Source organism: Artemia sp. Qi Xiang Cuo, chromosome 15, assembly GCF_049724085.1.
Source record: "Artemia sp. Qi Xiang Cuo chromosome 15, ASM4972408v1, whole genome shotgun sequence".
Lineage (NCBI taxonomy): Eukaryota > Metazoa > Arthropoda > Branchiopoda > Anostraca > Artemiidae > Artemia > Artemia sp. Qi Xiang Cuo.
The window spans coordinates 27841548-27854365 of NC_142808.1; the positions used below are offsets into that span (position 1 = coordinate 27841548).

At 36.1% G+C, this 12818-nt stretch overlaps 1 protein-coding gene across 2 annotated transcripts in view; it reads left to right on the top strand.

Annotated features, from left to right (window-relative positions):
- LOC148943512 (uncharacterized) overlaps positions 1–11323 on the top strand; it is a 204707-nt gene extending 193384 nt beyond the window's left edge. The window contains exons 5-7 of one of the 2 annotated variants that reach the window (XM_089101541.1): positions 4550–4656; positions 9465–9585; positions 11109–11323. In XM_089101541.1, the coding sequence (XP_088957667.1) occupies positions 4550–4656; positions 9465–9582 (225 nt within the window). In that variant the 3' untranslated portion in view covers positions 9583–9585; positions 11109–11323. Of the gene's footprint in view, positions 1–4549; positions 4657–9464; positions 9623–11108 lie in introns of those variants that run through there. The other variant, XM_089101542.1, reaches the window with a different exon arrangement.
- Positions 11324–12818: the final 1495 nt, after the last annotated feature.

The window sequence follows — 12818 nt, forward strand, 5'->3', positions numbered from 1 at the left end:
AGAGAAAGACAGACACTTTAGACATTCAAATCAACAAAGACAAATTCTTGGACTTGTAAACACCAACCCAGACATGCAAACAAATAGAATCAGACACATAAACAGAGAAACACAGACACTTTAGACATTTAAACCAACAAATACAAATACTTGGAATTGCAAACACCAACCCTGATATGCAAACAAATAGAATCAGACACAAAAACAGAGAAAGATAGACACTTTAGACATTCAAACCAACAAAGACAAATTCTTGGACTTGTAAACACCAACCCACACATGCAAACAAATAGAATCAGACACACAAACAGAGAAATCCAGACACTTTAGACATTCAAACCAATAAATACAAATACTTAGACTTGGAAACACCAACCCAGACATGCAAACAAATAGAATCAGACACACAAACAGAGAAACACAGACACTTTAGACATTCAAACCAACAATGACAAATTCTTAGTCTTACAAACACCAACCCAGACATGCAAACAAATAGAATCAGACGTACTAACAGAGAAAGACAGACACTTTAGACATTCAAACCAACAAAGACAAATACATGGACTTGCAAACACAAACCCAGAAATGTAAACAAATAGAATCAGACACACAAACAGAGAAAGACAGGGACTTTAGACTTTCAAACCAAAAAAGACAAATTCTTGGACTTGCAAACACCAACCCAGACATGCAAACAAATAGAATCAGACACACAAACAGAGAAAGACAGACACTTTAGACATTCAAACTAACAAAGACAAATACTTGGACTTGCACCAACAGAGAAAGACAGACACTTTAGACATTCAAACCAACAAAGACAAATTCTTGGACTTGTAGACACCAACCCAGACATGCAAACAAATAGAATCAGACACACAAACAGAGAAAACCAGACACTTTAGACATTCAAACCAATAAATACAAATACTTGGACAGACACTTTAGACATTCAAACCAACAAAAACAAATACTTGGACTTGCAAACACTAACCCAGATATGTAAACAAATAGAATCAGACACACAAACAGAGAAAGAGAGACACTTTAGACATTCAAACCAACAATGACAAATTCTTAGACTTGCAAACACCAACCCAGACATGCAAACAAATAGAATCAGACACACAAACAGAGAAAGACAGACAGTTTAGACATTCAAACCAAAAAAACAAATACTTGGACATGCAAACACCAACCCAGAAATGCAAACAAATAGAATCAGACACAAAAACAGAGAAAGACAGACACTTTAGACATTCAAGCCAACAAAGACAAATTCTTGGACTCGCAAACACCAACCCAGACTTGCAAACAAATTGAATCAGACACACAAACAGAGAAAGACAGACACTTTAGACATTCAAACCAACAAAGACAAATACTTGGACTTTTAAACACCAACCTAGACATGCCAGCAAATAGAATCAAACACAAAAACAGAGAAAGACAGACACTTTACACATTCAAACCAACAAAGACAAATTCTTGGACTTGCAAACACCAACCCAGACATGCAAACAAATAGAATCAGACACACAAACAGAGAAAGACAGACACTTTAGACATTCAAACCATTAAAACAAATACTTGGACTTGCAAACACCAACCCAGACATGCAAACAAATAGAATCAGACACACAAACAGAGAAAGACAGACACTTTAGACATTCAAACCAACAAAGACAAATTCTTGGACTTGCAAACACCAACCCAGACATGCAAACAAATAGAATCAGACACTCAAACAGAGAAAGACAGACACTTTAGACATTCAAACCAACAAAGACAAATTCTTGGACTTGCAAACATCAACCTAGACCTGCAAACAAATAGAATCAGACACACAAACAGAGAAAGAATGACACTTTAGACATTCAAACCAATAAAGACAAATTCTTGGACTTGCAAACACCAACCCAACATTCAAACAAATAGAATAAGACACACAAACAGAGAAAGACAGGCACTTTATACATTCAAACCAACAAAGACAAATTCTTGGACTTGCATACACCAATCCAGACATGCAAACAAATAGAATCAGACACACAAACAGATAAAAACAGGCATTATAGACATTCAAACCAACAAAGACAAATTCTTGGACTTGCAAACACCAACCCAGACGTGCAAACAAATAGAATCAGACACACAAACAGAGAAAGACAGGCACTTTAGACATTCAGACCAACAAAGACAAATTCTTGGACTTGCAAACACCAATCCAGAAATGCAAACAAATATATTCAGACATGCAAACAGAGAAACAGGCACTTTAGATATACAAACCAACAAAGACAAATTCTTGAACTTGGAATCATCAACCCAGACATGCAAACAAATTGATTCAAAAAAGTATTAAAAAATGTTGGGCCCCGAGGGCACTTGAGGGGGGGGGGTCCGGGGGCATTCGGGGGCCCGGGGGTCCTTTGGGGGCTCGGGGAGCCCTTTGGGGGCCCTGGGAATAGGGCCCTTTGGGGTTGGGGTAGGGGAGCCCTTTGGGATGGGGGTATGGGACATCACAACACTGTTCAAATGGAACTTGTGTATTATAACGACCACAGAGTTTCACCTCAAATCATCTTCTAAAATGTCTCAAACTGTATCGCTCAAATAATCTTCTAAAATGTCTCAAACTGTTTCACCCAAATAATCCCCTAAAAGTAATTTCTGCGTGTTCCTTTTGTTCTAGCATCCCTGCGCTGTCACATTTGAAATTCCTAGGAAACCCTTTCCCACTTTAATCTCTTCATCTCTCAGATGTTCCTAGCTACACTATTATGGTTTCGATAGAATATCTATTTATCACTCAGACCAAAAGATTAAAGTAGTCGTATTGAAAAATAGAATATCAATTTATCTCTGTCACGTAAGACCAGAGAATCCATATTTAAAAATTTAATTTCTATGTCTTTAGAATCCCTCAAAATGCGTAGGACATAAATGATGTCATTTCTACTTCCTCTTTCATAGATCAACAATTCCCCTCGATTATGATAACCAATTTCTCCTAAATTCTGTCCCCTTCTTTTATGTAATCAATTTCTCGGAAATCCTCTCTCCTTCATTTATGTAAATCAAGTTCTCGGAAATCCACTTCCCCCTTTTTCCGACCCTCTGATTAGCTTAGGAAGAAACACGTGATCCTGTTCCCGTTATCGAATTTTTCGGAAATCCACTTCCCCTTCGATTACGCAATCAATACATCTCTCCCCGTTAATGCGCATGTGCAAACTTCACCCCAGTGTCATTACACCTAGACAAACAACAACAAATAAATTGACCTTGACCCCATTAGAATCAATAAACCATGAAAAAACATCAAAGTGAGAAAAATCCTGTTTTTTCATTCTCAGTGACAAAAACCATAAAAACATCCATAAATTATGTACTGTCACGAGTAATACCTAGCTCCCTACTGCGGTAAAAATCCTTGGTACTTTCTTTCATCGTCCTGCACGATTTCAAAATCTTTCTAAAAACCAAAAATTTATTTTTATTTCTTCACATATTAAACCTTAATCAACTTAGGGATTTGCAATTATCGCTCTGGCATTATGATGTTCAGTCTCCGGCGAGTTATATTTATGAATCACAAATTGTTGTTACCCCTCCCTATTCGCTCAATCGCTTCTTCATCGCCCCATTTTGGAGTGTATTGAATCCCTTTGGTTAATTGTGAAAGAGATAGATTTTCAATAAGATACCAAATCCGTTCTATAGCATATAGGCTAAAATTAAACACTAAATATAAAAATCTTAATAGCCGATCACTTTTAAAGACTAAATTAGTAGAATATATCGTTAACCTTTGATGATGGGGTGATTCTTTTTGATAATTTGCTTCTTAGTATTATTTTTAGATTTTGCCGTGCTGTGGTAGCCTCCTGTGTCCTTCTCCTCCTATATGTTAGGATATTTTTTGATTTATCTTCTTTTTCTTTATTTTTTTGGTGTACTTGAACTCATTGTGATAACTGTTAGGCTTCCTTTCGAGCTCCCTGTTGGCTTTATTTAATTATTTGTGTTGTTTGTATTTGTCCGAAACAAAATCTATCTATCTATCTATCTATGTTTGACTTATTTTTATATTTAAATTTTTCTTTGTCTTGGGTTTTGTTTATTCTTTGAAAGTAATTTCAGGTTGTTGTAAGATTTAATTATTATAGGACCTTATTTCTGCTCCTCTTAACTTTAATATGACTTGTTTATTTTTCTTTAGAAAATCTATTTTTCAAAATAGCTTTTCTAAATTACTATAAATTAAAAGAATCATTATTCCATGCGGATTGCAAATATTTAAGTTTATTGGTGCTCGGCAAAAGTAAATGCAGTGTGTAAATGTAGTCTACAGCCTTTACTATTGACAACGCTACAGTGTTGCCTCTGAAAAGCTTCAATGCCTTTCTTATACGCGGATTCTTTTACTATTAAGTGTGAAGAATATTTCCTTCCTGCGGGTAAAATGCTTTCAAATCAAATTCAGAATTTTGGTGAAAAAAATTTCAATGTTGGACTATGTAATATTTCTGCTCTTTTTAAGGGTTCAGGAATTTCTCGTCTAGAGTTTCAATTCAACACTGGCTGCTCAGTACCAGATTTTGATCCAAATTGCTCAAATGCATATGTTTCAATTCAAGGAGTAAGCAAGTAAGTACCAAAAAGAAAAGATCATTTTACAAGCTCAATATATAATATAAATAGACCCGGGCGCGTTAAATATTTCTTGTGGGGTTAAGTATTTCAAATTTCCTGGTTAGAAATCAAGCACGGCTTGCACTACCGCCGAATTTTCAGGGATTTCCCCGAAAATATATGTGTCATCCGAAAAAAAGTTAGGTTCCCCGAATCCCCGAAAATCACCGAACCACGGTGCCACCCCTAGTAGATTTATCTTTAGTGACTGTCCCTGCCAAATATTACTTTGAATACCATAATTCTTCACTAATCTCTCGTTCGTTAATTTTCGTCTCTTATGTTTCTTTGCATATTTACCAGTTAGATACAATTGCAATAAACACGGTCCTTCATATGTTGACAAACCTGAAAGTAAAAAGTGACGTTAAAAATGAAAACGAGCAGCAATTATTCCGTATATGAAAGGGGCTGTCCCCTCCTCAACTCTTTACGCCAAAGTTTTTATTGTTTTAAAAAGTAGAGTGGTTAAAAAGAATCAAACTTTAGCGTTAAGAGCGAGGCGTTGAGGAGGGGACAGCCCCTTTCATATACGTAATAATTGCTGTTTGTTTTAAGTTTTAATGTAGCTCCTTATTTTCAGTTTAAAAAAAAACTTGTTTCTTATTTCATTTCTGAACGTTTTTCAACTAATACAGGTTCGATTTTGGTTCACCGTACATGAAAAATTAAAACACGATTTGCATATTGATTTTGGTAGATTTATTCCAGATGTGAAAGGGTCGCCCCCTCCTCAATACCTTGCTCTTTACGCTAAACCTTAGTACTGTTTAAAAAGCTTCCTATTCTAATTAAACAGCCCCTGTGTTTCAATTTAGCAAACAGTAAAACTTTAGCATAAAGAATAAGGTATTGAGGAGAGGGTAACCCTTCATATCTGACATAATTTTTGTTCGTTTTTAAAAAAAAAACGCCGGTAAACATGGCTCACCCTCTCTGAAGTATACCCCACCACCTCACGGAACACTTCATCGTGGAAATTTCATCCAACGTAAAGTGCACCCCATCCCTTCAAATTCCCTCCAGACAGTTCCTTCCTCGCTGAGAATCTCCAATCCCCCCCTCTCCGTAAAGTTACTTGTGAACGATTCACCATGAAAAATACTCCTTAGTGTTTTTTCATTGGAATAAGACTTCAATCTCTAATCGGTTTCTCGATCACTCCAGAAATGCCCTCTTCCGTGAAAATTATTTCCCAGAAAACAAAACGCGCGGGAAAAAGGCCCCGGATAATTCCCCCGGAACATTTGCATAACAATTTTGCAAAGAGAATGTAAGACAATTAAAAAGAATTTCGTATAGTAATTCTGTTAAAACCCCCCAGTGTAACATTTCCCCTAGAATATTCACTCATCAGAAATTTTCCTCCCAAAGGAAGATTTTCTTCTTAGAAATCCACCCCAGGCACAACTCCCACTCCCCGAAAAATGGATGTATACTTCCCATTAATAAATACAATATGTAAACAATGGGCGAAGTTCAGAACTTGCATCCCTTCCCCCGGGGACTCTGGCGGGTCATTTTACACCTATGATATTGTTATTAGATTTTTTGACTATGCTAAACAAAATGGCTATCTCAAATTTTGATCCGTTGACTTTGGGAAAAAATGAGGATTGGAGGGTGCCTAGTGGCCCTCCAATTTTTTTGTCACTTAAAAAGGGCACTAGAAATTTTTATTTCCGTTCGAAGGAGCCTCATGATATTTTAGGACCACTGGGTCGATACGATCATCAAATGAACACGCATCTGCGATCTTTCTTCTGGCAGAAAAAAAAATCCACATTTTTGCATATAGGAGCTTTAAATTTCTAAATAGGGTTATCTTGTACGCTGAATCTGATGGTGTGATTCATTAAGATTCTATGACTTTTAGTGGATGTTTCCCCCCTTTTTTCAAAATAAGGCAAATATTCTCAGGCTCGTAACTTTTGATGGGTAACACTAAACTTGATAAAATTTATATTTTTGAAATCAACATAAGAATTTGATTCTTTTGAAGTATCTATTGGGATCGAAATTGGTATCCGTTTTTCAGAGTTTCGGTTACTATTGAGCCGACTTGCTCTGTACTTACATTCGTTACCACGAACTGTTTAATGAGATTAAACCATTTCGAATGCAGTTTCCCAATTGACATAAGATTCTTACATCATTTGTAGTCAAGAATTTTATTCTTAAGTTGAACAGAACGCATACACTATACAGGCTCAGTTTGATTTTTAAATTGATAGTCAACAGATTGTTGCGACAGCTGAGTCATAAGTTCGTAGAATTTTGCCTTCTTTTGCTATTTTTAGATACATTTTTTTAATGTTTAATACATAATTATTGAACGCCTGATAAATTAAAGACAACACAATCTTCTTTCTGAAAAATTTTTACCCCCTCCCCCCCCCCAAGAAAAAAACAACCTTCTATTGAGACAAAATTTATCTATAGAGTATGTACAAGGTTGGGGAATTGAAGATTGAAATGGAAGTGACCCCAAAATTTTAATTTAAAAATAAAATTGTATGTTATTGCCTAAATGGGGAGGGATAGGGGGTTGTCATTTTAAAATGATAATACCTCAATTTTTTTACCTGAAAGCAGTGATGCTAAAAAGCTAATTTTTTTTTTTCATTTAAAGTGGAGACAGAAGAAAATGATATTAATTTCCATGGCAAAATATTGAAATATTTTGATAGACCCAGGGCCTCCCATCTGGGGCTTGTTCGTTGCCTTGGGTATTTTTGGATTTCTCATAGGCTACTGGCCTAATTTGGCTTTTGTGTATGCTCCCTTTTAGTTAGGTTCCATGGACCCTATTGAATGCCACGGCGAATCTATTATCTATTATTTCAACTATTATGCAAGGGTTCTGAAACACCACAGCCATTTCATTTCTACCAGATTGCTACTTATCTTGATGAATAACGAAGAAGACCAGCGTCCAGCCAGTGACTTACGAAGCTAATACCTCATGAATAGGCCCGAGTCTGTTGTAAATTCAAGCTGGGATTTGAGAAAGACTGATGAAACATTTGCAGTCAACATTGGTCGCGCCGGTGGCGCGTCGCCAACATCTCACCGGCGGCGGTGCGAAGAAATCACAGGTGGCGCGCCGGTGGTGTGCCGCCGCTGCTAATTTTGGCCCAACCACCACCGGCCTTACTTTATCAACGCAGCGCCGGGATCTAAATATAAAGAGAATACAAATATGGAAGGGGTTGGATACCTCCATGGATAAAAAAAAAACAATTATTGAATAAAAACGTTTTTATATTAAAACCACAAATGACTCTAATCCATAACTTCTTTTAAGACGTTGACTTTTTTATGGCTTGCTCTCGGTCCCCAAAAAACTACCTGTGAGGCCAATGAGGTGTATTTTATGTCAACTTGATAGCCTGCTTCAAAGAAGGACATAATATTGTATGTGTCACATCTGTATAGAGTCAATATCTGCTTTCAAGTTACTTTGAAGCATCAATTCCATGCAAAAAGTCAGTTTGACAATCTACAGCGACTTTTCTTTGATAGCAAAATTGTAAATGTGTTTGTTCTGTTTCTTTCTCTGGCTTTCTTTCGTTTCCTCTCTCTCTCTCTCTCTCTGTCTCACTCTGTCTGCCTGTCTCTCTGTCTCTGTCTCTGTCTCTCTCTCTCTCTCTCTCTCTCTCTCTCTCTCTCTCTCTCTCTCTCTCTCTCTCTCTCTCTCTCTCTCTCTCTCTCTCTCTCTCTCTCTCTCTCTCTCTCTCTCTCTCTCTCTCTCTCTCTCTCTCTCTCTCTCTCTCTCTCTCTCTCTCTCTCTCTCTCTCTCTCTCTCTCTCTCTCTCTCTCTCTCTCTCTCTCTCTCTCTCTCTCTCTCTCTCTCTCTCTCTCTCTCTCTCTCTCTCTCTCTCTCTCTCTCTCTCTCTCTCTCTCTCTCTCTCTCTCTCTCTCTCTCTCTCTCTCTCTCTCTCTCTCTCTCTCTCCGTCTCTCTCTCTCTTTTGTTCTTCTTGAAAACATTTAAAAGATTTTCAGGGGGTTGGCAGCTAGGATACACAAACCCCTGCTACGGCTAAGAAATAAAATAAAAGTGTTACTCACACTATACCTTTCTCTATAATGCCGACCCAAGGCTGCTGCAACACTTTACACAGCCCTAGGAACGAAAACCTAGCGATAATTTTAAGAAAGATAATTCATATCCTAACATAACTCAGGACCATTGGGCTAATTAACATTAATGGGTTGCGAATGAAAAGGTGGATATAATGTTCATTCTTTCAAACATCAGAGGTGAGAGGTGGTGGGCAATAGCCCTATCTTTTGTCCTACCAATTGCATAGATTAAAATATTTGTACACTTCGGTTTCAACAAGGTAAAACATGGTTTCATATCAACTTAAATATTTCTATTAAGCCTCTGTTTTAAAATGGGCTATTTGTATAATGTTTAGTTGGACCTGTGGCAATTTTTGTTTTTTCAAAGGTTTTTTCAACATTTTTTGTATTAAGATTACTATCTTATAATCCTAACTCAATACCATTCGGGCCAAAGACATATTCTTCAATTAGATCAAACTTTAAAAGGGAGATGTGTCCCAGAATTTGCGGCCAAAAGAGCACTTTCCAGATTTTCATAATCAATATGACGAAGTCAGGGGGGGGGGGGGATAAAATGATGAAAAGGAAAACACATTGTTCTCTGATAGTTCTACACTATTGAAAAGACTCTTTTTACAAACAGTTTTTAATATTTTTTTTTTACCTAGACAATTACTTCATAATTTTTTAGAAGATGTGGAGCCACACTATCTGGAGCAATATCTGTATTCAACTCCTTAGCAACTTTAGACTTCAGAGGTGATGGGACAAACGCTGGAAAATGTGCTATTACTATTCGAGGCTATTGACAGGTATTCTTAGGCTGATGAATAAAATTTTAATCCTTGATTCTTTTTTCTTTTTTTAGAATCTACCTCTTGGAAGAAAACGATTAGTGCTAATTTTAAGTCTATTTGTTAATTACTTAAAGTTTATTTGATTTTTTCAAAAACCAAAAACTATTACAGTGACTAAAATTCAAGATAGGTATTATTTTTTCTGTGACGTAAGACGAAAAACGACGGTTCCGCATTAATTATTTTTAGGTAGCACAAAAAGAAAAGTTTTACAATTATAGGACATATCAATCAATAGCAGAAAAAGCAGAATGTTGTATTTTGTACTTGTTGTTAGTTTGTATTTCTCAATAAGACAAAAAAGTACAGCACATTGCTTCAGTCAGTCCCGGATTACTGTATGGAGCAGAGATGTGGCAGGCCACAAAATTTTTCCTCTACACCGAAGATGTCGCTCAGACCTAATATATTTGATGAATCCAGATCTTCAATGGACTGACTTTGTTACCAACTAAGCCCTCCTGTCACATACTTCACAAACTCCTTTCTTGACGCAGCTTGCCCAGCGCTCTTTTTGCTGGTGTGACCCCCTTCTTCGTTTGTCACATGAAACTCCATCACTGTTTGTGTTTGATTTCGACTTCATCCTGTATGGTTGGAAACATCCAAGAGATTCCCCCCCCCCACTAGGTTGAAAGTCATAGCAAATGAACTCCTTGTTCAAGCCCAGATCCTAGTGGAAGAAGCTGCAAGCCTGGTAAGTGATAGGACAACCTAGAGACGCCTGATCTCATCGTTCTGTACAGCGTCCTGGCAAGTACCATAAGTCAGGTTTTTTTATGTCAGTTCAGTGGGACAACTTTTAATAATTTTAACGAAAAATTGGGTGCAGTAATTCAAGAAGTGCTAAGTAAATCTGTTTGTCGGAAGAAGACTCGTAGTCTATATTCTTAAGCTCAAGCACGCTGTCTATTTGTTAAGAAGTCACTATCAAATAGAGTTTCTAGAGCTCACTCTGTAGAAGATTTTTTTTAGCTCAGAATTGGATATAGACCCGAATTAGAGTGCAGCCCATATTACCTTATATTCAACAAAGACTTTCCAAATATAACATGTTCTCTGAGTGGCAAAAGGAGATGAAATATATTTCTATTTTTAAATCAATTTTTAATTTATTTCCATTGAAGACTTTAGACTAAGCACTTATTCACAGAAGCCAAGTGGTTGATTACCCCCTTGGTTAAAATGGTTCAAATATAGCAAAAAACCTATAGTGCTTGAAACTCAAATATTAAGAGACAGATCTTTGTGACTATTGAATACTAACTCTGCAAATAAATCTTTTAGACTCACTACTCACTGCAGCTAACTCAAATCATAAATCTTCGGGGCAATTAAATATCTCAGGATTATCCTGTAATACTATTTTGGATTGTCTTTAGTGACGTACGACCCTTCAGTAAATATATAATCATAATTTGGTTTTGCATTTATAAAAAGTAGATCTATTGGTACTTATTACATCTTTTTTTTTTCAGGCTCGAGATTGAATAGAGTGTTAAAAAAAATCACTACAATTCACTCAGCTTATAAATCTTCGCAACCACCTACTATCTCAGAGTACGCCTGTAGTGTTGTTTGTACTGTCTGTAGTGACTTGTGTGTTGCACACAGTATTTGTTCTTCCTTTCTACCAATTTATTCAGTTAATTATCGTCTATGTTGTGTATGGTAACTTCTTACTTATTTTTTTGAATATTAATATACTCCAATTTATGTGACACCATTTTTAAGTAGTAAGCAAAGGGGAATTTGTGGAAGACTAAGATGAAGATAACAAATGACATTGACAAATTACTAGATGCTATATTAAATACTAGATACTAGAAAATGCTCGATTCTTTAGGTTTTAGCATCAGGAACTACATTATACGTTAAAGTATTTTTGATAGCCTGGCAAATCTTTTTCACGAATAGACTGCAGGCATGGTAGTAGTAGAGGGTGGGTAATACTCCAGATAACAGCCCCTTATTTGGCCTCTAAAAATTACCTATAATCCTGATTCTACTCTCTGAGGCTCTGAAAAATCATACCACAAACCTCTTTAGCATAACGGAATTGGCACAGAATTTGCATAACTGGTTTACCTAGCAACCAGATCCAGTCATCGGACCTTCCCTAGCAACCAGAATGACTTTACTACAGAGGCTACAGATCATTGACATGCTTCTATGAGAATCTAATTTGCACATAGCCACGAGGTCCTAGCAACAAGCCGTACCAACCAGATCTAATATAAGGTTGTATTTTCAATGTATTTTATATTAGTAAGAAAATATAGTTCAGAGAGAGGACAGTTTGAATGTACTCTTTATCAACAATTTTTTATTTGACAAGACATACTAGCTAAACAGAGTGGTTTTTTTACACTATTAGAAGTAGATAATGGAGCCGGCAGCAGCAATGATACAAAGAAAAAAGTACCAAACGTAGTAGTAGCAATTACAAGAGGATGTCCACTAAGCCTTGAATGGGATGAGATTTTGCAAGATATCTAATATCATTGATAAAATTCAAATTGGAGGAGTAGTTATGTTTTGTAGAAAAACTTTGTATAATGCATGTACATAGACTTCAAGCTGCTTTAAATGCAATAATAAAATATATTAAGTACAATAAATTGAATCAGTATGTGAAAAATGAGTGATTTATTGTCGTAATAAAGTAACAAAAATGTTTCTAAATTGAAAATGACAGCCCGCTTCAACTGTTAGAATTACAAGAGAATCTGGTTTCTACGTCATCGTTGTGAAGACAATGGTCACTATGATTATAAGCCTACAAATTTTATTATGCTGTTACAGAAAATGATTCTCCATTTGAAAACACTGTATGTGATATTTCTTCAAATAAGCAAATTGAAACACGTGATTTTTACAATATGAATGAAGAAAGTATCATTGAACTCACAAAGAGATACAAAGAATTTAGTTGTTCTCGACATCTACCTATACGTAAAAGAAGAAATTTAAAGAGGGAAAAAATGCCGTTTTTAGGTATATATACATTTTTATTACTAAACAAATTAGTCAAACATTTTTAGAATATGTTATTCGTAGGGTGCTGAAATCAATATTATACAGGTATGATATTATACAGGTAAGTTTATTTTCCACTAGGAAGTCATTCAGCCGAGGGTTGTCTACGTAAATGTTCATTGTAAGTATAGCGTAGAAATTCATTGTAA